The sequence below is a fragment of the Rhipicephalus microplus genome, chromosome 2 (assembly GCF_043290135.1).
Source record: "Rhipicephalus microplus isolate Deutch F79 chromosome 2, USDA_Rmic, whole genome shotgun sequence".
Lineage (NCBI taxonomy): Eukaryota > Metazoa > Arthropoda > Arachnida > Ixodida > Ixodidae > Rhipicephalus > Rhipicephalus microplus.
In genome coordinates, this window is record NC_134701.1 from 79,678,243 (window position 1) to 79,704,082 (window position 25,840).

At 44.6% G+C, this 25,840-nt stretch overlaps 1 protein-coding gene across 1 annotated transcript; it reads left to right on the forward strand.

Moving 5' to 3' along the window:
- The first annotated feature begins 307 nt into the window (after positions 1-307).
- On the forward strand, positions 308-19,845 carry LOC142790039 (uncharacterized). The gene is made up of 8 exons (XM_075885064.1): positions 308-715; positions 1,017-1,242; positions 5,703-5,874; positions 6,207-6,322; positions 10,232-10,376; positions 12,906-13,109; positions 16,876-17,001; positions 19,651-19,845. The coding sequence occupies exons 1-8, from the start codon at positions 370-372 to the stop codon at positions 19,843-19,845; spliced, it is 1,530 nt and encodes a 509-aa protein (XP_075741179.1). The 5' UTR covers positions 308-369.
- The last annotated feature ends 5,995 nt before the right edge of the window (positions 19,846-25,840 follow it).

The window sequence follows — 25,840 nt, forward strand, 5'->3', positions numbered from 1 at the left end:
GACTTCAGTTAAAGTTATTTCAATCAATGAATAATTATAAATAGCGCAGGATCAAGAACACACAGAAACCTATGTTCCATTTTATATTTTAACGTATATTCCTTTTTGTGTATATAAGCCATCTCTAGTGAAGTTAGAGATGGCTTATAAATGAGTGCTGTGGCAGGCTACAGTGAGTCGATGTCAGCTGTGTGGTTTTAAAACGCCAAATATAATTTCAGTTAACTTTACTACCACGTTCGAAGTTGTCTATTGATGTTTTTTTTTCGTCTGACATTTTAACATTGCATTGCAGCGGAAACATCAAACTCGGTCACTTCGATTGCAAGGCCGACTGCAAGTTCCGAGAAGGACAAGACGACTCAAACGATGAAAAGCCCTCCTACGAGCACACAGAAGGTGACCAGGTCTAAGCCTAGCACCACGACCATGGCGAGCCCTCCAACGAGCTCAGAGACAGTGCCAAGCCCCTCTACCATGCTATTCACGTCATCGACCACCAAGTCTACCAAATTGACCACCATGACGACTACAAGGCCAACCATTAAGACGACTACCAAGCCAACCAGCAAGTCAACCACAGAGGCAACCACCATGACGACCACCAAGCAGACCACCAAGCAGACCACCAAGCGGACCAGCACGCGAGTGAAAAAGCCGACCACCAAGCCGACATCTACGACGACAGCCAAGCCGGTCCCCACGCCTACCCCTCGTGAGTATGGATTGACAGCTATGGTTCCGCAAGCCTGATTAATGGCCTCGTCGTTCCCTCATGATGCGCACGCGCGTTTTCAACAAAAGCTGTACCTTTTTATAAGCTCGTGAATATTGAATATACAACCCACAGTGCAGTGTCGTTGTTCCATAGATGTCACAGCATTGATGAGATAGCACGGAAATAAGACGAATATGTTCGCAAACTACGTACGTAGACGCTGCGATATAATATTGCTCGATATCCCAAACACCTGAGACGACCTACATGCTCTTCGCGTCTTAACACTTGCCCGCAGAGAAACCGTTGCCGCCGGACTCACTTCTGTGCACGCTAGGGGAGGGCTTCACGAGGAACACCATGCAGTTTCCGCCGGACGGCCTCTGCACGATTATAACGTTCTACGATTTTATAAAAGATCCGGTCGTCACACCGATTTCAAGTTACAACGAGGACTTCAGCTATTTCTTGGAGACCGCGAGAATACACCAGAATACAGAATACGGCATCGGTATCAATTACGGGTAAGCGACCATATCTGTCATTTTTTTACGTGAAAGTGTTTTATGATTCGCTCTACCAAGATTTCAGAAAATTATTTCCACGATAAAAGTGCCGTGAAAAACTATTACATCAAATGACAAAGAAAAAAATGTAGCATCGAAACTTCAACCCATGACTTCTCGGTTTGCGGCAACAGATGCCGCACACGCCATTCGCTGCTCATACTCTGACGCTTTCCAAATGCGATTTTATATCTCATACTTTCCTCACGCAGTGTTCTTGGGTGGTGGATCGGTGTCAGAGTCTAGGAGCGGTAAAGTCAAGTAATACATTATGACTGTGGCTTCCGTAGCCACCTCAGACACACCTGCGTTGCTACGCGTCCATTCTATTCGACGCGTTAACAAAAGGAGAAATGCAATTTGGTCAACGCCTTAACACACCGTGAGGAGACGACCTTAGCCGAGGACTCAAGCTTTCTCATAGGACTCATTCATATTAAAAAAACTCCCAAGCATTTCCCCGATGGTGAACATGGTTACGTGCGAATGCACGAGGTGATGCTATGAGGGGGAGTAAAGTTAAAATTTATTGGCATTCGCCACTGAGTTAACGTAAACTCCCCCGTGTGATCACATTGCGTTTCCTAGGAACCATTAGACCCTCTCGGAAAATCTTGGTGAGTTTACGCGTGTATGTGAGAGTAAATTCGCGCTATAATGATGTTTATGTCTGCGGCCCGCTTCGCCCGCTCGCGCTCGGCATCACGGGCCCTTCGCCGCGCTGCCTTGTCTTCAACCGGCGCGACATCTTCAACGACGCGTGCAATGCTGGCATTCGATTTCGTTGTACTTGTTGTTGGAGGTACCGCAGTCGAGGTACCTCCAACAACATGCCTGCGATGGATCCATACCTATGACGACTTCCCGATCACGAGCAAGTCGTGGCTACGCGCGCAGCCATGGAGCGGAGGGCAGAGCGCGTGCAATCACGTGGTGTGCGACGTCGCTGCGCCGTTGCTACAGGTGCTCCTCTCCGCTCCTCGCGCCGTTGCTAGGGGAGAGGAGGAGGCGCAACCTGGATGGCAGATTCAGGGTCGCTTATAAAGTGCGTTCGCACTTTAAAAAACTTACATTGGGATTCGATGATATGCGAAGCATGATCAAGAAATCTTGATATGTCACTTTAAAATCAGCACAACGTCACAAGGGGGAGGTAAATGATGCCGTACATGACTTTCGTGTCACGATTATTATGTTTGAACGTGTCATTTAACTTCGTCATCTATACACGTCACGTGATGCCAAATTTAGCAAATGTGGAGCTAGCGAAACGGCCGCGATCTCATCATGAGCGTAGTATGAAGTCATGTTGTTACATGACACGCATCTCATGTTTATCATGTTTGCACCAGAATCACACTTTGGTCATCCGTTCACGTACCGTTATACCAAATGTGGTATATGTGACGCTAGCAAAATGGCCGTGAGCGCACCATGAGCATGACATGTAGTCATGTTGTTACATGACACGCATGTCATGATTTTCATGTTATGGTCTGTCGCTTGTGTTCCCTATGCAATAATGCCATACCGTACCAATTTTGCAACATGCCTTGTGGGTGAAACCACCGCAAGAGCTGCAGGCCCATGAAATGTAAATCATGACATTCATGACGTTCATATCATGATTTTCATGTTATGACTAGCCAAATATGTCCTTCATACAGTCATGGTATGCCATACCAAGTTTTGGTATCGATACCATTAGCGAAATGGCCAGGAGAGCTATAAGTCGTAGGCGGATAGATAGATAGATAGATAGATAGATAGATAGATAGATAGATAGATAGATAGATAGATAGATAGATAGATAGATAGATAGATAGATAGATAGATAGATAGATAGATAGATAGATAGATAGATAGATAGATAGATAGATAGATAGATAGATAGATAGATAGATAGATAGATAGATAGATAGATAGATAGATAGATAGATAGATAGATAGATAGATAGATAGATAGATAGATAGATAGATAGATAGATAGATAGATAGATAGATAGATAGATAGATAGATAGATAGATAGATAGATAGATGCGCTTCAACTCGTCGAAGTTTGCTAAGAAATGCTTCGCATTTAAAATCGCAACATATATCCACGGAGTGAATGATTTGAGTAGGGCGAAGCATCCGTCTGTCCCTCCGCGCGTCTATCCGTCCGCGCGTACAGGCGGATGGACGGAGGCACGGACGCAATGATGGATGGACGACCTGAAGCACGTACGGACTGACGGCCATTTGGACGAATGAATGGACGGAAGCATGAACGAACGTGCGGACGGACGGATGGAAGCACGGATAGACTGATGGACGCCCACATGAAAGCTCCGACAACAGACGGACGGACGCACAGATGGATTCACGGACGGACTGATGGACGCATGGACGGACAAACGTACGGAAGCACGAACGAATGGAATGATGGAAGCACAGACGCACTCACGGGTGGATGGAAGCACGGGCGGACCGACGCACAGATGGACGGAAGCACCTACGGATGAACTGACAGACAGACGGACGGACGCATGGCCGGAAGAACAGAAGCACGTATGGACGGACGGACGGACGGACAGACAGACGGACAGACAGACAGACAGACGGACGGACAGACGGACGGACAGACGGACGAACAGACGGACGGACAGACGGACGAACAGACAGATGGACGGACAGACAGACAGACGGACGGACAGACAGACACAGACAGACGGACGGACGGACGGACACAGACAGACAGACAGACAGACAGACAGACAGACAGACAGACAGACAGACAGACAGACATCTGTTGAATGTTTACATTAAAATCATCTAGTTATATTACCCCGCCGTGGTGCTCTATAGTGGCTAAGGTACTCGACTGCTGACCCGCAGGTTGCAGGATCGAATCCCAGCTGCGGTGGCTGCATTTCCGATGGAGGCGGAAATGTTGTAGGCACGTGTGCTCAGATTTGGGCGCACGTTAAAGAACCCCAGGTGGTCGAAATTTCCGGAGCCCTCCACTATGGCGTCTCTCATAATCATATGGTAGTTTTGGGACGTTAAACTCCACGTATCAATCATCTAGTCATATTATTCCCAAGGGCATATACACGCAATGCCATCTATTGAGCAACTCATAGAAATGGCTACATACTACTACTATTCTACACGTGAGGCAACGTTTCACGGCCTAAGGAGCTTCGCCCCCATAATAGCTCTGCACGGCGAGCCTGCAACCTGTGACTGTAACACCGCTATTATAACACTGCATTCACCGTGGGAACCATCGCGGCCGGGCTAGATCATATACGCACGACGGGCTTTGCGTTTCCCTCTAGCTTTGCAGTGGTGTTTCACATGTCGCGTGATGGTGACCTCAATCCAAGGTCTGCCTTTAGTAAACAATACTCATCTGGCTGTCCCACCACTTCCTCTAATTACGCTCTGTCACTTGATAACCACAGCTACTACAAAGCTATGTTTAACATCGATCATGAACGTTAGTTGTCGGTATAGAGATGTGCCCCACAGCCTCAGCGTGGATGCGTCCACAATCAACAGTTCAATAGATGCGAAAACCAAAGAGACATTGCTCAAGCTCCTCCATATAAATCTACAGTAAATATTCAACTACGTCATAACGACAAGTGTTACTTTCGTGTTTGACCGATTCCTCTGATAGAGGAATGAACAACGGCTTTTTTTAATTGCCTCTACAAGCATGTGAGGAACTAATGGGATTTCAAGTTTTGCTTCAAGAAAAATGATTGGAAGGCACTCAAAACGTTGCCATCGAATGCTGATGGCTGGCTTACACAGAAACAAGACAGTACGTGCCTCGTTTTGTACGTTTGTTATTTCATGCGTGTTCAAGTACAGCCACACAAAATTATGTTTCGATATTGTGTAGCAACGAATAATAGTTCCTCACGAGAATAATTAACAGTTGCGTAGAAAATGAAGCATCAAATCACCATTGTGCACTTCAAGACAAATAAGCTCATTCACACCCACAAAAGGTGCGATTACGAAACTAGTCCTTGTTAACGCATGATGAAGCAGCGTCATTTTTTTCCTGCAAACGCATGAAGGCAAGGTACGGAAAATAAAGCGCAGAAACTAGAAGCTACGCCAGCCACAAGAATGACATTGCACGTTGTGCAACTAAAGGCCAGTTAGACTCGGCTTGACAGTGTCCTCAGTGTCATCCTTCGTAAACTATACTGCTGTTCCGGTGTGAGTTACAGTTAGTTATATATGGCCAGCAGAGTGAATAAGCATTAAAGTACTATAAATGGTGCTCACTTGGCGTAGAAACGACTCTTTTTAAATCCTGTATATTTCTGTCTGGTTGTTTAGACATTATTTCCTAAATCGTTATTTAAATAATCAGCAGTGATTTAAATCACCTTCACTTATTTTTGTCAAACAGTTTGTGCAAGAATCACACCAGCGTCAGTACCCTTGTCAACAGACCCACAACCAAGAGGCTTCTCGACACGTTGTGGGGTGACCGTGTGTACCATTTCGGTCAAGTGCACCAGCTTATCCGTGGTCAAAGACTTCAGCCTGAAGTCACCGGCACATTAGCGAAATGCCTTCAGGTGCGTTTCGTGGATCTTCCCCTACTGTCCTACTGAAAAAGCCAACAAATGCCTTAAAGGTTATACCGATACATATTCAGTCTACCAGAAAAATCCAGAAAAGTGTTTGTTATAACTGCACCGTTGAATGAGAACTCTCGTCTGTACTACAGCACTGACAGCACCGCGAGCATTTCTTGGCAATGCAAACACTGGCAAACATCTTTCATATTTTTACTATGGGTGTGTTAGGCTGATATAACAGTTATAGTCAATCTTTCTACATTCTACATACCTCTAACTCGAAAGTGTTGCATAGAATACACATTTCACACAATCTTCTTTCCATGCAGATGGTTTCAGCGCTGATGAACGACAAGAAAGACAGCGTATCTCGACCGAGTTACACCGTACTTCACTTCCCGCTGCTCAAACGACAGTGGGCGGGAATAGTCGCACGCCAACTCAGGTGAGGCTGCAACACGTGCTTGTTCCGCAAACGAAAAAGTCATTATTTCTTCGCAAGGAAGAAGCAGTAAGAGCGGTGGCAACAACTTTGAATAGCATGCAAAGAAGGTCTAGCAGCTCACTCTTCCAAAATATGAGTGCAGCAAGCCAAGTTATATTCGTGTGGTCTATAGTTTCAACGCAAACTTCGCGGTGAAACCACTAAGCTATAAGCCATCTATTGAACGGCCTTGAAGATATAAACGTGCGAGCATGGGTGAAGGTACCCTGTAGGAAAGCGCAGCGCTAGATTCACGCTGCCCGGCTTTCATGAAGGGGTAGGGTAACGAAACATTTAAGCAAACTGGATGCAAATAGCGGATTTCATCAAATCCTGCTTGATGAGGAAACTTGGTAAGATATAAGCCATCTATTGAACGACCTTGATGAGACAAGCGTGCGAGCACGGGTGAAATTGCGTATATGCATGGACCCCCGCAACTTGAATCACGCGATAAAGGGGGAACATTTCCAACTGCCACGAAGGGAAGAGATTCAGAGCAAGCTTGCAGGCGCGAAATAATTTAGTAAACTGGATGCAAATGGCGATTTCATCAAATCCCGTTTGATGAGGAAACTTGGTATTCTATAAGCCATCTATGTAATGGCCTTGAAGAGGCAAGCGTGCGAGCCCGGGTGAAGGCACCCTGTAGGAAAGCGCAGCACTATAGAGTCACGCAGCCCGGCTTTCATGAAGGTTGTAGGGTGGAGAGTGGTTGCGGAGGGCATCTACTGCGCTCAGTGGCGGGAACCACTGAACTAGAGTGACCTCGAATATTCTAGGCCACTTTAACTAAGCGAGTCAGTGTGCGGCACAGCGAAGCGTGAGCCATATGCCGGGAGCGCGAAAATAATTGTTCTGCTCATCGTGCTTGCTCGGCGCAGGGGTATTAGGCGGCGAGAGAGTGAGAGACGAAAAGCAATTACTCACAAAAAAAAGAGGTGCAGCCCTTTAGAGGTTGGAACCTCCAAATGAGTGCTTATTGCGGGACCCCATTGGTGACAGCCGCTAGCTTAGCCCTCCCGACCAGGGCCAGTTGGACCTGTTGGGAACGAACATACCGAAGAGCCACGACAGTTTATTCCCATGATTTAAACGTGAACTATATGATGATGATACGTCTTCTTTTTCTTCTAATTCTTCGTCGTCTTCTCCTTTATCATCCTGTTTCTACATCTTCACGGGACCTTAAAGGTCCGCACCTATAAGCAGCCTTCGAGTGGATAAACCAACCTCGTGGGTCTTCGTTGAAGCTCGTTGTCAGGAGTCTTCAAAACGCCGACTCTTCAGAGTTGGTCTCACCCTGGAAAGACTTCCTTTACCAAGCATATTTTCCAAAAGCGCTTTAGATTTCATTATTCTAGTAAAACAATGTCACGTTTTTAAATGCGAAGCATTGCTTAGCGAACTTCGGCGACCTTGAGCGTATCTATCTATCTATCTATCTACCTATCTATCTATCTATCTTTCTATCTAGCTGCCTACGACTTTTGTCTCTCCTGGCCGTTTCGATTATAGTATCGCTACCACATTTGGTATGGCGTAACATGACTGTATGAAGAACATATTTGACTAGTCATAACATGAAAATCATGACTTGTATGTCATTATTATCATGATTTACATTTATCTCATGGTCCTGCCAGCTCTTGCTGTGGTTTCAGCCACAAGGCATGTTGCAAAACTGGTATGGTATGGCATGATTGCATGGCGAACACAAGCGGCAGTCCCGAACATTGAAATCTCGACATGCGTGTCATGTAACAACATGACTACATGCCACGCTCATGATGCGCTCGTAGCCATTTCGCTAGGATCACATATACCACAATTGGTAGAACGGTACGTGAACGGATGACGAAAGTATGTGACTGGTGCCAGCTTGATAATCATGATATGCGTGTCATGTAACAACATGACCACATGCCACGCTCATCATGCGCTGGCGACTGTCTCGCTAGCTTCACCTATACCAAATTTGGTATTACGGGACATGAATGGACGACGAAGGTATGACACTGGGGCAAACAGGATAAACATAAGAGGCGTGTCATGTAACAACATGACTACATGCTACGCTCATGATGCACTCACGGCCGTTTCGCTAGCTTCACATATACCAAACTCAGTTAACGCGACGTGAATGGAAGACATAGGTAAATGACACCTTCAAACATGACAATCACGACATGCGTGTTGTGTAACAACATGAGTGCATGCCACAGTCATGATGCGCCTGCTGCCATTTCGCTAGCTTCACATATGCCAAATTTTGCAAAATTTTGTAATACGTGACGCCAATGCACGACGAAGGTTTGTGACTGGTGCAAACATAATAATCATCAGATGAGTGTCATGTGAGAACATGACTACATGCCACAGTCACGGCGCCAATTCATTTCGACATGACGCTCCGCGTGCTCGCCGGCGTTCATTTCGTTGCGTCACGCCGACGTTGCGACGCCAGGCTCGCTGGCGTGCAGCGCCACGTTGCTTTGACGCATGTGCGTTTCAGCGCGTCCGGCGTTCCTCAGTCACGAAAAGAAGGAGACACAGTGGTGTTTCAGTATCGCATCGGCGCAAAATGCAGCATGTCACATTTCGCGCCGGTTGCCGTCGGGCCGCGCCGAGGTACGCTGGTTGCGCCGGTGGCGCCTGGTGTCAGACAATATAGAGTGCTCGTGTTTTGCTAATGTAGCGTCGCTGTGCCCAACGTGCGCGCCCGTCGATGGTACATAGGAGTATATTGGGCCCTTCATGATGCGCTCCCGGCCGTTTTTCTAGCTCCACATATTCCGAATTTGGTGTTACGTGACGTCAATGGGTGACAAAAGTATATGACTGGTGCAAACATGATAATCCTGTCACGCGTGTCATGTAAGAACATGACAACATACCACGCTCATAGCGTGCTTGCGGCCATTTGACTAGCTCCACATATACTAAATTTGGTGTCACGTGCGTGAAAAGTGGACGAGAGTAAACGATTCATCTAAACATGAAAAACACGACACGAAAGTTATGTACGGCATAAGTTACCTCCACCTCGCAACGTTGTTCTGATTTTAAAATTACATGTCATCCTTCCTCATTCATGCATCGCATATCATCGATTCCAACTGCACGTGGGATCTGCCAATATTTTTATAAACTTACTCGACACTCCGGCGTGCGCATATTACTCATGATATGTCTCCATCAATTACCTAGAAATATGTATGCTTAGGTACACGAGCACGTGCACGTTGCCCTGAACGTTGCTTCTGCGTAAGGGAAGCTGCAGCTACGAGACAATTAAATAGCACTAGTTGTTGTTGTTCTTTTCTTACTGTGGCCTGAAGAACTTTTCAATCAGCAAATATATCGTAACTCCAGTACGTGGGCGATTCGGTCTGAAAACATTGAAAGAAAAATTGTGATAGATGTTGTAGTTGGCCTGTTTTGTCCGTTTATTTTAATAACTTTGTATTCCGAACGCTGACGTCTATGTTGTTGTGTAAGTAAAGTAGCGTTCGGGTAGTCGTTTCAGTGCGTGCTAACCACTATTGGATTTTGCACTGCGACGCTGTCATTTTTTCTTTCTTTTTTGTCGTGCACGAATGTGTGAAATGCTATAACTGGCTGAACGTTCGTTGCAAGGTATAGTGAATACAAGTAACACCAGCTGTATACGCTTCACTCAGTGTATTAGTTAAACACTCGGGCAATATCAGTGAACTTAGGAAGGCTAGGTTCCCTTTCTTTTTTCTTCCCGTCCTAATGGTCGCGAAGAAAAAAGAAAGCCGCAGTTTTCCGAGTCCGTCTCTGTCCTCGGTCAAACTCTGTCCCGCATGACTGAACACAATCGCTTGAGCATCTTCTCTTTTGCAGAATTTACCCCGTTGACATCTTTGTCGCCATCGCACACCACTCGGAACCAGACTACCGGTACACTGACTGCCACATGGTGCCACCGACAATCACTTCTAAAAGGCTCCTGCGACACGTTCCCTCTAAAGCTTATCCTGTGCGCCTCGTAAGTATCATCTTGTTGTGGTTGTTTTTGTTGTCGTCGTCGTCGTCGCCACCATTGTTGTTGTTGTTGTTGTTGTTGTTGTTGTTGTTGTTGTTGTTGTTGTTGTTGTTGTTGTTGTTGTTGTTGTTGTTGTTGTTGTTGTTGTTGTTGTTGTTGTTGTTGTTGTTGTTGTTGTTGTTGTTGTTGTTGTTGTTGTTGTTGTCGTCGTCGTCGTCGTCGTCGTCGTCGTCGTCGTCGTCGTCGTATTCTTCTCTCGAATCGACGGCGATTCATGATGACACCCTGACATAATACCTCCAAGGAAACCCGTCCAATCGAACATTTCGAATTGTTCTGGAGGGCTCAAACATCACATCTAAGCACTTTGTGTGTGGGCGGCCTTGAGCTATCTTATATTCAATTTCGGGCAACAAAATGTTCAGCAAGGTTCTCAGTGGTTACCTGCACTACATAAGAAAAGTACCAAAGTGTTTGGCCATGTCATTTTCAAAACTCTGTTCCAGTGCCGTAGCTCACATATCTAGCTTCCATCGTCCACGTTTCCCCGGGGTCAACAAACGTCCCCCGTGAATTACCACGCATGCATTTTCTAGGGGGCTTTTGATTACTTCAGAAATATATTTCTTTTTCACAATCATACAAATTTCACTCATTGCTTTCTTTTTCAGCACTACCATTCGCCAGATTATTTCTTTAGATCTATAATCAGCCAATATTGTGTACTGCGGGTAATCTTGTTGTGCAACACCTATTCGTCGTTTTTGTAATCAATAATAGCATACCTGTTGCCACCGTTTTTTTCTTGTGTCTAGCAAATAGCAACCTGCTCGTAGTCTTCTTTCACATTTTTGGATGAGGCGAATTAAGCATTCTGTGGTGCCTGCAACTAATCCTTGGACGAGAAGAACAGAAAAGTTCTTCAAACTCTCGGAGTTTGCATGCGCGCAAATACCCCACAAAATGGGCAAAGTGACGAATGTCGCTGTGGCTCAGTTAGTAATTCAATGGTTGCAAGTTCACTCGCTGCCGTCGGCTGGTTGTCTTTTCGTCTACCCTTATTTCACAGCTATATCACAATCACCACAATGCGCTTGAAAAAGGTATACTTTTCTTAACCTTTCACTATACTTCCGAGCGTATCTTCATCTGCCGCTTTTCATTAACGACTACAAAATTGTTACCAGCTCTGTATTATGAATTGGTTTCCCTTGCGCCACCAATTGTCACTTCCACATACCGCTTTCCGAGTTTTCAGTTTCTGAGCACGCATTTCACGTGTACGTTGAATTACCATGGACAAAGTGTGCAAGCCTTTCTTTCACTATGTTTTCACACTGAAACCAGTCTCTATTATCAGTGTTCATATTTGCTGGTGTTTCTCCAGTTACGTAGAGGCGCCTTAGTACTGTTATATTAAGCTCGGAAATATATTTTTTTTAGGATATACCCTAAAGTTTCACTAGTAGGGGCAATCAAAAGGCTTGCTTTAAATTATCAGGTATAAATGTCAAGTATATTCGCAATATTTACAGCTCGTCTTGAATCATTTCCTATTTCTTCTCTCGTCTCTCGTGACACCTGTTTCGTGCCAACTACGTTAATGAGACCAGTCTAGCAGGTGCGCGAAACTTGGAACCCCGGGAAAAGAGGCACATTTGAGTGTGTACATTGCAATAAATTGTGATCTTGAAAACGCACGCTTGTTTCTCTGATGTTTTTTCGGTGGCTTTTCTTGTACTGCATACATTAAAGGGTAGAGGTTAGCCAACCAGTGATTTCTTTATATTTAGTTTTGAAGGGGATGCATAAAACATGGTCGCATGCAGTTCCTCTAGCCGACAAAAAGCGACCACCAAAATGTTCAGTGCGATCTACATCAGGACGTAGCCTCCGCGACCACCATCGAAAACACGCACATATGGCTGAGCGTATCACGGAGTCCACGATCAAGGCGACCGCTTTGTCCGATTCCTCGACATTTGATGATCAGGCACTCTTACAGACAACGACCAGAAACTTGGGTGAAACTTCAATTGACACTACACTGCCTATGTTACGTCGCACATTTTGTTGTCACGTTGCCTGTTAGGTATACTCGAGAAGTATGCTTCGCAAGCGGTAGTACCTTTAATCTCATATATTTCCTCCTATGCCACTTTCTACGGGCGACGGTTTCTAGCACATTTTACCGACTTGTTGGATGCCAAGTTATATTTTTCCTGAGCAGTTAGCGCAGCTGAAAAGCAATCGATAAGGTATAGAAGCTCAGTGGTTCATGTTTTTCATACACATATTCATAAAAAACTCGCCTCCGTAATTCTCTGCTTGTTTCAAGCTCGCTCTTTGTTGTCTCATTTCCAATTGTACGTTTATTTTGAAAAGTTTGGGGCGCATGTGTGACCGCAGGTCTTAAAGCTACCACCAAATTAATCCCTGATCATGAAGACAGATTAACCACCACCAAACGACTCCTAGTTTTTAATGTGTCGCCCTTAACTGAGTTCTGAATTATGGTAAATTGTCTAACAGGGCAACACCATCTGGAGCCTAGCGGTCGACACGGACAAATGGCCACCAAATATTACGTTCGCCGTTTCCTTGGGTATGGCCGGCAGGTGGTACAGGCCGAAATACCCTGACGTTAAGCCAGGCACACCAGGGAACTACACGTTGGGCTTCCCGTGCGCGGCCGAGGAGTACTCGCCAAGAGGTCAGATGGTGAATGTCACTGAGGTAAGAACATCACTTTACAGTTGCGGCTTCTATTCTATACCCAAGGATGCTTTAAAAAAGTTGCTGCGGCAGTAGTGACGCCTGCGTTTGCCCTACAAACATCTCATAAACCTGCTTTTTTTTCTTTTGTAGCCCACTTAGACATCAAGTGGCTTTGATTCGATTGTCTAAAGGCTACGTTATTGTGAGTTGAAAAGTAGTTCTTTCCAGTAAATAATCCACAGAGACTAATATCGGTGACTAAATCTCGAATAAAGTTGGCCTTGAATTTGAGACTTGTTAGAGAAAACTAGTAACAGAAGGACGCACTTTGATCCCTATCTGAGCCAAAAAGTTTGCCACGTTAGATTGTATACTTAACAATAAAATATTTTCTTTCTCTCGTTGGGCGTGCGAGGAAAACGCTCCTTCTCAATCGACGAATGCCAACAGCTCATCATGCCCCCAGTAATATGGCTGACACAGTCGCCATCTTGCAGTTGGCACGACTTCACTCGTGGGCAAGGATTTCTTCTCCAGCATTTTTCAAAGCTCCTTGCCAAACCTTGCGATACTGTATAGTATATGCAAGCGTGAACGTGTACTGAATTGGGTATCATCGAGGTGAGAAAAGCTACAGCGCCAGAAAAAAAAAGCTAAATGCACCTTCATGAACCTACCAAAAGAAACCTACGTAACGTAATACGAATTATTACGAACAGTAATTATCATTGTTTGTGGGTAGTGGAATCTTTTTCAGAGGTTAGTGTTAGTGTTAAACACTACACAAGTGTTAAAGCGGTGAAGAGAAAAACTGGGGCAGGCAAAAACTACATGCCCTAAAGACAAGGAGGGTAAAGTAACTACCAGTATGAATAAGATAGTTAAAATGGCAGAGGAGTTTTACATAGTTTTGTACAGTAGCCGGGACCAACCCGATCATAATGTAAGAACTAGCAGTAAGCCAGATGACGTCCCATCATTAATGACAGAAAAAGTCAGAAAGGCCTTGGAGGGACTGCACAGAGGCAAAGCTGCTGGTGCGGATCGAGTAACATCAGAACTGTTGAAAGACCACGGAAAGATTGTGTTAGAAAAACTAGCCACCCTGTTCACGAAGTGTTTCTCAACAGAGAGGGTACCAGAATCTTGGAAGAATCATATTAAAACCTAAAGGAGGAGATGACAGGAACTTGAAAAAATGCAGGGCAATCAGCTTGCTCTCAGTCGTATACAAGATTTTAAAAGGTAATTGCTGACAGAATTAACACAACATAAGAATACAATCAACCAAAGGAACAAGCCGCATTTGTAACAGCCACTCAACAATCCATCACATTCATATTATCAAGCAGGTAATAGAGAAATGTTCAGAATACAGCCAACCACGATACATAGCCTTCATAGACTACGAGAAGGCATTTCATTCAGTAGAAATATTAGCAGTCACGGAGATACGGCGGAATCATGGCCTTGACATAGCGTATATAAACATCCTGGAAAAAATCCATGGAGGATGACCGCTGCCATAATGATTCATAAAGGAAGCGACAGAATACTAATTAAGAAAGGCGTAAGACAAGGGAATACAATCTCTTCATTGTTATTTACCGCATGATTGCAGGAGGTTTTCAGAGGCCTAGAGTAGGTATAGTTAGAGATAGGAGTTAATGAAGAGTACCTTAGTAACCTGCGCTTTGTTGGTGACATTGCATTGCTGAGTAACTCAGGGGACGAATTGAAACTCATAATTATAGAGTTAGAAAGAAGAGCAGAAAGGTGTGTCTTAAAATTTATCTTCAGAAAACTATAGTAATGTACAAAAACCTCAGAAGAGAACAGCGCTTTGAGATGGGTAATAGTGCACTTGTGGTTGTGAAATACTACGTATAGGAGCCAAACCACCAGATTAAAGTAACTGGATGAACAAGAATGGGGTGGAGCATTTTGGGCAAACACTTTCAAATTACGACGTGTAGATTGCCACTATCCCTCAAGAGAAAGGTATATAACAGCTGCATCTTGCTAGTACTTACCTACGGAGCGGAAACCTGGAGGTTTGCAAAGAGGGTTCCGCTTATATTGAATACGACACACCGAGTGATGGAAAGGAAGTTGGTAGGTGTAACCTTTAGGCGACCGCAAGGGCGCTCAGTGGGTGAGGAAAAGAACCGGGGTTTAGGATATCGTAACTGGAATCAAGAAGAATAAATGGACATGAGCTGGGCATGTAGCGCGTAGGCAGGATAACAGCAGGTCATTAAGGATAACTGACTGAATTGCCAAAGAAGACAAGCGGGTGAGGGAGAAAGGTGGGCAGATGAGATTAGAGTACAAAGTGGCAGCAACAAGCACAGAACCGAGTTGAATGATGGATCATGGGAGAGGCCTCTGTACTGCTGTGAACATATATATATATATATATATATATATATATATATATATATATATATATATATATATATATATATATATATATATATATATATATATATATATATATATATATATATGCAGAAGAATAACTTCGGTTGCCGCAAGGTTATAAATATGAAAGTAGATGCGCTTTCACATAACAACTGTTTATTGTGCCGACGTTTCGACAGGGTTCCTGTCGAAACGTCGGCACAATAAACAGTTGTTATGTGAAAGCGCATCTACTTTCATATTTATATATAATATATATATATATATATATATATATATATATATATATATATATATATATATATATATATATATATATGCAGAAGAATAACTTCGGTTGCCGCAAGGTTATAAATATGAAAGTAGATGCGCTTTCACATAACAACTGTTTATTGTGCCGACGTTTCGACAGGGTTCCTGTCGAAACGTCGGCACAATAAACAGTTGTTATGTGAAAGCGCATCTACTTTCATATTTATATATAATATATATATATATATATATATATATATATATATATATATATATATATATATATATATATATATATATATATATATATATATATATATATATATATATATATATATATATATATATATATATATATATGCGGGGCTTGACGGTGGCGACTAACACCGACGCCACCGGCAGCATAAACCAGCCCCGAGTGTGCATATAATTGCTATCATAATAGAAAAGCAATTGTTATGGGGTACGAGGAAAAGTGTGAGCGCATGCCTTTGTCTTGTAGCCTGTCAGATTAAAATGTATGGCATTTGTGAGATCTCCCTCATAGGGACGTTTTATTAGCTGATATAGAAATTTATTTTGTTCAAGTGGTTCCTTTCAGTTCGCGTTAGTACATTAGTCCATGCTGTAAGTTCTGTAATGAGCGTAATAGCTTCTTTTTAACGCATGTTTTATGTCGGGGTCCACCAAGACTTCAGTGGCGTCTTTCCGTCGCGGAATTGATGTTCAGAAAGTACACACAATCAGAATACAACAAAAAAGAAAGAAATTCTATCTTCTACTGACCATCACGTTTAAATAAATTGTTCCAATTACACAACAAGGGCAAGTAAAATTCACGAAAAAATAACTTGCTACCCCTGGGATCTGAACTTATAGCTTCGCATCACGCATGTGGTGAATTGTCAGTATAGCGCTCAGCACGTATATACTTGCTTGCTTTACACGGTCACGTTTTTCAGAAACGGATGGCTCGAATAATTTTCCATTTCATCGCGCACTGTCAGCCTCGTGTAACGGTCCTATCGAATATTTAGTCATTTTTATATCTTCACTGTTCTAAAATACAATATGTGTAAAAGCGAGATCCATTCTTTAATTCGAACAGGCTTGCATCGACCAAAGATACAGCGGGAACTTCAACTACGACGTAGCCTATAAATCTGAGTTCACGTACAACAAGAATGAGAAGTGGCTATTTACGTATGACACGGCACGTGCTCTTCGTTTGAAGGTAAGTGTAGCCGTTCACAGAGGCAGGAATGTGCTGCACTAATCTACGTGGCGCATTATTCGAACATATCCTAACAGCCTTTGAAACGGAACAAAGTCAGGATAAAAGATGGTTCACGAAAAAGCAATTTTGGCCTATTGCAATGGACCTGAAATACGTCGGAAGCATTTATGTGCGCAGCGTGGTATCACAAGTCAGCTGCATCATCAAAATTAAACTTGTCTCAAGATGCATCTTGAAATACTGTCACAATTTAAATAAGTGTAGTGTTTCACTGCATTGTAGAGTTACATAAGAAGCTCCCAAGGATTACTACACTGCTGAACACCGAACACAAACCTAACAAGCACATTGCTTTTGAGAGCATCCTATAAATGCACGCTTTTCATGAATTAACCAGCATTACGTTTTTTTTTGGAGGGGGGGGGGGCTTACAAAGCGCTAATCTATTTGCTATTAGTTAACATCAAGCCTTCACCCCCTGTCCAAAAAAAGAAAATACCGTAACGAATCACAAATCACATGACGCGTTTTGTGGAATGCGTATGCACAGTTTCTCACAATACACCTATCATGCGTGCGTACTGTGACATTCGCCGAGAAAATAATTATGCAAATAGTGGCGGTGAGCAACGTCGCACGTCTTCTGTCTTCCTCCTGTTTGAAATGCCCTTTGATTCGGTTCGGGAAGATGTGCACATGTCTCCTGCCTCACGCTCCAAGGCACGTTCTTGATAATACCTGTATGTGTCCATGTGTTGTGGCAAGATTGGAACGGAGATGTTTAAGAAACTTTTTCCCTGACAAAGCTTCGAGCACAACATGTCTAGTGCATTATCTTGTGCTTTCTCTTGAATGGTTCCGCAGAGCTTCGCAAGTGATTCTTACCATCGTTAGTATATGATACTCAACGTAACCAATAACGCGACTGACGTTATCGGAATTGTTGGCGTTAACACGTTTTTCGCATTTTTCATACGATGAAAAAAATCTAGTCGTAAAAATAACATCTACCTATGCAGAGATGACCTGTGGTCTAAATATCTTGAGATGAGATACTGTAAACTAAAGACACTGTGCATGTTCACATGGTTATCAAAACACGAGAGAAATGTCACTAATAAAAAGTATAAAATCGAAAAAAAAATATTGAGGCATTTCAGGTTGTATTGAATCAGACAATAAATGACGTTAAATTGTGCAATGCGAACAATAAACAATTTCTCTTCCAGGAATTTCTCTTCCAGGAAGTCACTCATGGTACACTCATGATGAAGTTTTCAACGTAATAATTTCTCAAGTTAAAATAAATCCTTGAAGGAGCCCTGCAACGCTTTTCCAGCATAGCTAGAAAGCGCTGCTATCGATAGTCGAGTCTCTATAAAAACAAGTAAAACCAAACTTCCTAGCGTGCGGCGCAGCTTGGAATTTGCAATTAGTTATCAAGATAAGCAAGAAATTGTGTGCTCTATTTGGCCATATAAGGAGCTGTACTCAAGTGATAGCACCTTACGCCCGCATTCACTGGCATTGCCCGATTTGAGTATGGCGATCTGCGTACTTAGCAAGGCTGCAGTGAGAGGTCACCACATGCCAACACGCGCACTCGTGATCAGACTGATTGTGAGCTGTACATTCGAAAAAAAAAGAAGCATATCAACAGAGTAAATGAATATGAGTGGGGCGAAGTGTCCGTGCGCGCGCGCGTGCGTCTGTCTGTCTGTTTATTTGTTTGTCTGGCGATGAGCAAAAGCCGCCGCGGCCCTCCACGCCCGCCGCTTCGCTTCGTCCATGCCCCACCAACGCTCCGACATGTACGGCGATAATCCAGAAGAATGAGAGAGGCACTCGTTCCCCGCGCACCCAGGCACAGCCCGAGCAGCAGTCAATCGGAAAGTAGCAGTACAGTGTCATCCAGAATATCCTCACTCAACTGCAGTTTGTATGTACTTCTATGATACAGCGCCATCTATTATACTGTTCGGTAGATACTGCTGGTTACACCTGACGAAGGACAACATTAGACTATGAGGAGCGTCGCTCCTGAAAGGAGAAAAAGCTCTGAACGGGAGGACGCGTGCATCAAGCAACTGCTTCCTTTCGTGCCATCTCCATCTGCGGCTTGCGACGCACTCGTTGAGGCGACATAGCAGAGAAAGCACTTGCAGCTTGGAACGAATCTTCGCTGCAGGGGTGGATTCAGCCACTCATTTCATGGGTGGGGGGGGGGGGTGCTTGAAGTAACACCGAAGATGGGGCGTGGCCATTACTTTTTTGTTTTTACTTGCACAAGTAAAAGCTTGCACAGAATAAGTATTGTTAATTTGTGCTTATAATTGTCTCACTCATTTGCCCTAAATAGTGACAGCAGGTGGACTGCAAGCACTGAAGAGAGGGGAGGAGGTGCTGACAGGCTTTGGAGGGGGGAGGGTATCGCCCCTATACCGACCCCCCTCCACTGCATCCCCTCTGCTCAGCTGCCACTTGACGAAACATAAAAGTTTTTGCGGTTTTTCAACAAATACTTAGAAAAGTGTTGCAGAGTAACTTTAAACTTTAAACGAGCAGAAAAGAACAATGAAGCAGCGCGATCATGCTTTACACTTCAGTGACAGTGAGGTGATTGCAAACTGTATCTTCTCATCGCAGTTATGCGAGACCAAAAGGAACATGACGCGACTCCACTACACCTTTAGCGCCGTCAACATCCAGTTCGAGGATGCCAAGAACTACTGCGGCTACGGAGAGTTCTCACGGTTGCACACGCTGAAGGCTCTGGCGCACTTTTTCGCGTTTCAGTACACCTCCCCCGACAATGAGACAGCGTGCTTAAGTGCTACGTGACGATTATCACGTGCATTAATGTTCATATGTGTTTACAGGTTTCGCTGCTATTTGTATTTTGTTTCTTAACCTTATTGGAATATATATTGTTATATAGCATGCTAATTGATTTATTGCACTACCCAGGTAGATGGGACTAGAAATAGGGTGCGAAAACGAAGAAGGTCTTTGAAAGCGCGCTGTACATTCTCGTAAACTGACAAAAACAAAAGCATGGACGTGTATTGCAAGAACCAGTGCAGTTTGCGTCTGGTTTTCCCTCTGAACTGTTGATGCATGGGTCAGTTGATGCGCTCTGTTCAGCTCATGACACTTACACAGCTCTTTCTACAGCTATACTAAATTTCCAGAGTGACATCTGCTAATTTTCTGCCTAGTAATAATACGTGTCTGTTGTAGAAGTACAGTAGCTTTGCGTGTCACAGGAAGAAACTACCAGGACATTTTCATGCAGGAACGTCTATACACGCAGAAGCATCCTACTACTGGGTACGTATAGGGTCAATCATTTCTTAAGGGCATATAATAATTTTAGGAGGGAAGATCCTTAGGCCCGCAGCTCACCGTTGCCACGGTCGAAGCTGCCCGCCGCATCGTCACTCACACCCCTCCCTCATCTCTCTCTCTCTCTCTTCGTCTCTGTCCTCTTCCCTGAAACCGGCGAACACGCGAAATGATCGCTTCTCCTTGTAGTCTTCGACAATTCACGGCTGCAGGTGCTGAAAAAGCCGAGCTCTGTTTTGACAACGGCACCGTTTACTGCGCGGTGTCTCCTAACATTTCACGACATCTGCAATCACTACCGCATTTCAACCTTCCCGCCACTAATGTCCAAATCGCCGCGAGGACAGCTGCAGACACGCGCCTTTCTCTTTCCTTACCTTCTTCTTCATGTACCCCTCTTTTTACCCGTCCTCTTCCTGTAAATATTGCTCCACACGGAAAGCAGATCTTAATCATATCATGTGGCTGTCCCTAAGGTCACCTCTCCTCATCCCTGCAACAAGTAGTAAGTTATGAGGAGCAGTGGGAGCAGCCTTGCGCCGCTTGAAACGCGACGCCCAGGAGGTCATCCAGGTTTGGGCAGAGAGAGTTGCGGAGAACTACCGAGTGTAGCAACGTCTCCTCATCTCTGTCCCATTGCCCCTTTTCTTTCCACAGAAAAAAATCCCAGCGTATCCAAAAAGTGCGTGATGATGAGTGGGGCGAAGCGTCCGTCAATCCGTCCGCACTTCCGTCTGTCCGTCCGTCTGTGTGACCGTATGTGCGTTTTTCATGCATCCTTCCATCCATCCGTGCGTCCATTCGTTCGTCCGTCCACCCGTGCATTGATCTCTGAGTTCATTCATGCATCCGTCTGTGCGTCCATCCATCTGTCTGTCTGCTCGCCCGTCTGTCCGTCATCTGTCCATCCGCCCGTCTGTCTAGTGAACACTCCAAGTACCGCCATCTCGCATATTTTCATCGTATATTCATCATGTAGATGTACCACCATCGAGCAGACAAGGAGTAAATGAGAAGTGGCATGGCCGGACTGGAGGAGCCGCACGCGCGCACACTCTTACGGTCGGCGCTTCGTGTCTAGTTCCCACCTTTCACCGCCGCTAGTTCATGGCTGCGACCCAACCCTCACTAAACCTTGCTAAAAATAAGGAAGTTACGCCCAGCGAGCTTTACGTGGCAACTTTTTCTGGTCAGATAGTGCTCAGAGTGCGACCTTCTGTTAGTAGTTTTTTTAGTGAGCATCAAACTCAAGGCATAGTTGAATGGCGATTAAGTCACCTATACTCATCTCTGTATGTTATTTTATCAGAAACAACTGATTTTTTATTTATGATTAGCGTGCTTGGCTTTTCTCCTCTCTTCAAAAGAGTGCGCATGTGCCGCTACTCTAGTCCGGCCGTGGAAGTGGCTACCTACTGCTACGACAGCGACTACTACTACTACTACTCCTACACACATCGAGGACGCATGACGCACAGCTTAAGGAGCGTCGCCCCTAAAGTGAAGTTTTTGTACCACCACCACCAACACCCTAGAATTTTCGGGGTATCACTCCACCCTGAGGTTGGCGCGTTGCCTGGCTGGCTCGCGGTGCATTGCGCGCGCCGCACGCTCACTCGTTCAGTCCTCCCAACACTGAGCACGCCACACGCTCTCCCCACCCGCTCCCCACCCTACCGCCTTCATGAAAGCCAACAGAGACACCAGGCGCATACTCGTTCGCGTCCCATTTCTAAGGACCTTTCCTCAACGGTTGTCACGAGCGAGCCACACCGAGACTTACCCCCGAATGCAGAGATGTCACTTGGCTCGCGCCTTCGACTTGACTTGGGTAAGTCGGCGTGAAGCAAGGAGCGGACCTCAAAACGCCCAAGTCAGCCTTCGCGAGATGCTCAGGCTGTCTTGCTTGGTCAAGTCGAGAACGAGCTTCAAAGCAGAAAGACGCTGCTCGCGTGCTAAAGAAGTAAATAATAAAGTTGTTCGCGTAAAGCACGTGTTACAGCAAAAAAAACCATACATTTTAAAGTAACTATAAAATCGAAGTGCCACAAGTATATTTTTGCCGTTTTACGGCTAATTTTGCCATTTTACGCGGTGCCTGCCGCCGCAGCGATGCGCAGTGTTGCTTCTGTAAAACGTCCGTTGCCCGCTGGTTTTAGTGGCCACACAAATGCAGCGCGTTTTCCATGCTTGCTTGTTTGGAGGCGAAACAAGCATCGTGTTCAGTTCCTTCATCGTTTTTTTTTTCAATCGAACGCCGCTGCGTGTATTTGTGCTGGCCTGGCTCATGAGGTAACGCGATTTTCACGGTATTCGCCTTTCTGTTCGCCTGCGCACATGCTTGTAGCGGGATAGATTGCAGTTGTATAAGAAAATAATAAACAAGTTCAGCGAACAAAAGTGAATCGTATTCTTTTGTTGAGCTTGGTAAACAAGAGAAAAATCGGGGGTCAGGACATTGCGCTCAGCAGAATATTGTCTCGGGGGGGGAGGGGGGGGTTGCAGCGATGTCTTGCTGTATGATGGTGAACGAGGAGGCACATCATCGGGAAACCCATGATAGGGGCACCTCTTTTTTTTGTGTGTGTGAAAGTTTTCGTAGCGTTGTGCTGCAAGCGATGCCTTTCTGAGCGAGAAACAGCGCCCTAGACGGCATGAAAAGATAGACGAGGCACACAGACACAGCGCTGGGTCAATTTTGTACCGGAACAGACGCAAACTGTCGTGTTTTAAAAAAACGAAATAGCTTTTGCGGTTACAGAACACTTCGACGTCGTCACCACCTGGGCTATTTATTAATACAAACGTGTGTGCAGTTGGCACATCGTCTAACGCCAGGAAACTCAGCCACTTCAGAAATGTCCCGCGTAACGTAAGTCCACATAAGTCCCGCCGCTTCATAAAAGTCCCGCATTAAAGTCCACCTGCGCAAAGCAACAACATCGCGTACAGGTGCTTTGCGATGAGTAGCGTAACGTTTCCGACTGCACGGCACACTGTCAACTACGAAATACGCATGAGATTCCCGGTTCTTCGTGATACTGTACTGAGCGTGGAATTGGTGCTCGACCTACAACTCCATCGGATTTCCTCGGTCACGTAAAGCGGGTCAAGGAATCTTCGACAGGCAGTGCACCTCAGAAAAAGCTAAGGTTATGGTGAGGCAAGCAAACTCAAAAGCGGCCACCCTCTACGCGACGTCCATTCGAAAGGTGGCCATGTTAGAATAACGCACGAAGTCGCTTTCAAGCTAGCCCCGCAGCTGACTTCAAACTTGTCCTGACTTCGACCGAGCCAAGTCGCCTTCAAGTCGTCCGCAAGTTCCAGAACAATTTATTGGGAGCGGCAAGACTGTCTTGAATCAAGAACGAGTCAAGTACGTGTCAAGTAACATCTGTGCATTCGGGGGCTAGATCTTCGTTTTACCCGCGTATTCACGAACGCTCCTCTACTCGAATCACGTCCTTCGCTTGAACGAGCTCAGCACAGCACCACAGCTCGTCAAGAAATGACGCTGTGCTTTCTAAGAATCGCTCCGGATTATCGCTGATAGGGCGATTTGCTCTGCTTAGAGACGGCGCTGTCATCAATTTTCTCAAGTCGAGGTGAAAGGTTGAGAGAACGGACGTTCTAGAATACGGCCGTTAGTCCCGTGAAAGACAAAGCAGAAGTGACGGAAATCTTTCTCAGTTGTCCAACGGGCCAGGTTTGCCATTCTTCGTAGAAAAAAATAGGTGACACTTGTGTCAGTTTACCCACATCTTTATGAAGCAATTAAAAAGATTTATAACAGGGGCACATTATAGATCCTTCCGGGATTGTGACGCGCAAGTGGTCTTGCCACGTTTCCGCAGAATGCGAGATTATCGGTGTGATTTCTCCTTGTTCAGATTTATAAATGATGTACCCTCAAATAATAAACACAGTTGCACTTCATGTGTATGTGCTCCACTTTTCTAACTTGTCTCCTAAGCTCAGTGTAAACATGTTTTCAATATAATATTTCTTACAGGATCGGCCTTGCACGTGTAGTAGAAGTGACCATGTGATGCTGAGTCATCTGTCATTTACATTTCTATCTTGTGTATATTCATTTACACTCAATACGTTACTCATTCAGGGGAACTACTAAATAAACCATCAGTTTTCGTGACAGCCGATGCCTTGTTGGTGCGTATGTGGCTATAGTGTCTTCATTTCAATTGAATGAATGCCGTGCACAAAAGCAAAAGTGTCTAAGCTGGTGTGTGAGGCAACAGACCTCGGAGCGGGGACGCTAGCTTCGAATGCCAGCCAAACCAAGAAAAAAAGTAATTTATCTTTATTACGTTGAGTTCTTTATACAGTTTTGTTTTACAAGGGGAATCTACCCGCGCTAAAACGATTCCGTAAAATGGTATCCTCGCCGACTAAAGTAATCACTGCATGAACAAACATTCACCTCCCGTTGGCTTATTTGCAGTAAATGTAATTCCGTCCCAATAGAATGAGCGACATCCACTTAAGTGACGGTTTCCGAACTGTTACTCTTCTACAGGTACAGGCTTGAAAAAATTTCTACCTGCAAATACATCGGAAAACCATGGCTCTACTTTTTGAACCAACCATTGCTTGAATATATATTTATGGCCATTCTAAATCTATTTCATATATACTTGCAGAAGCAAAACCCACACACGCATGCCTGAAAGGCCTGGCCAACTCAGATTATTACAAAATATAAATTTGAGCGCAAACACTCGACACACACACACACACGCACGCACGCACGCACGCACGCACACACACACACACACACACACAGGCATCAAATATGCACAACACTCACTTCTAAGAGAAATATTCATAGCACAAAGGCTTGGATATATACATTAGACACATGCAACAAATTAACATCATAATTGATTGATTGATATGTGCGGTTTAACGTCGCGAAACCGCCATATGATTATGAGAGACGTCGTAGTGGAGGGCTCCGGAAATTTCGACCACCTGGGATTCTTTAACGTGCACCCGGGCCTACAGCATTCCCGCCTCTATTGCGCATTAACATTATAGAAGGCCACGAGCATACACTATTAAGACATACCGTTTATCATCTCACAACCTAGAACAACCAGTACGTTACTCATTCTGCTGAACTACTATATCAGCCTTATCAAAAATTATTTTAGCGTGTGTTTGCGCTCAAATTATTTTTAGTAATGTTCGGCCAACTAGCCCAATAAATAGTTCTTTTAGAAGTAAGATGAATTTGTAGTGTTCCTAAACTATTGTCAAATATTAGCCAAAATTTAATGAAAAACTGGAGCTGTTGACCTCATTTATGCCTGACATGCTACTCCAGCTTCTGGGTGATTATTATGATTTGTACACTGATAAATATAACACACGCAGACACACACATGCAGACTGCATTATTTACAGTTTCATACAGGCTGGTGGCACGTAAGAAAGTCAACAGTGCTTTCGTACTATGTAACGCATTGGT

Bases quoted from the DNA above. Each gene is read 5' to 3' on its own strand.
- LOC142790039 (XM_075885064.1), top strand. From the start codon at position 370: ATGAAAAGCCCTCCTACGAGCACACAGAAGGTGACCAGGTCTAAGCCT. The intron at 5,875-6,206 runs GTGCGTTTCGTG...CTTTCCATGCAG, and splicing joins CATTAGCGAAATGCCTTCAG to ATGGTTTCAGCGCTGATGAA. The intron at 6,323-10,231 runs GTGAGGCTGCAA...TCTCTTTTGCAG, and splicing joins ATAGTCGCACGCCAACTCAG to AATTTACCCCGTTGACATCT.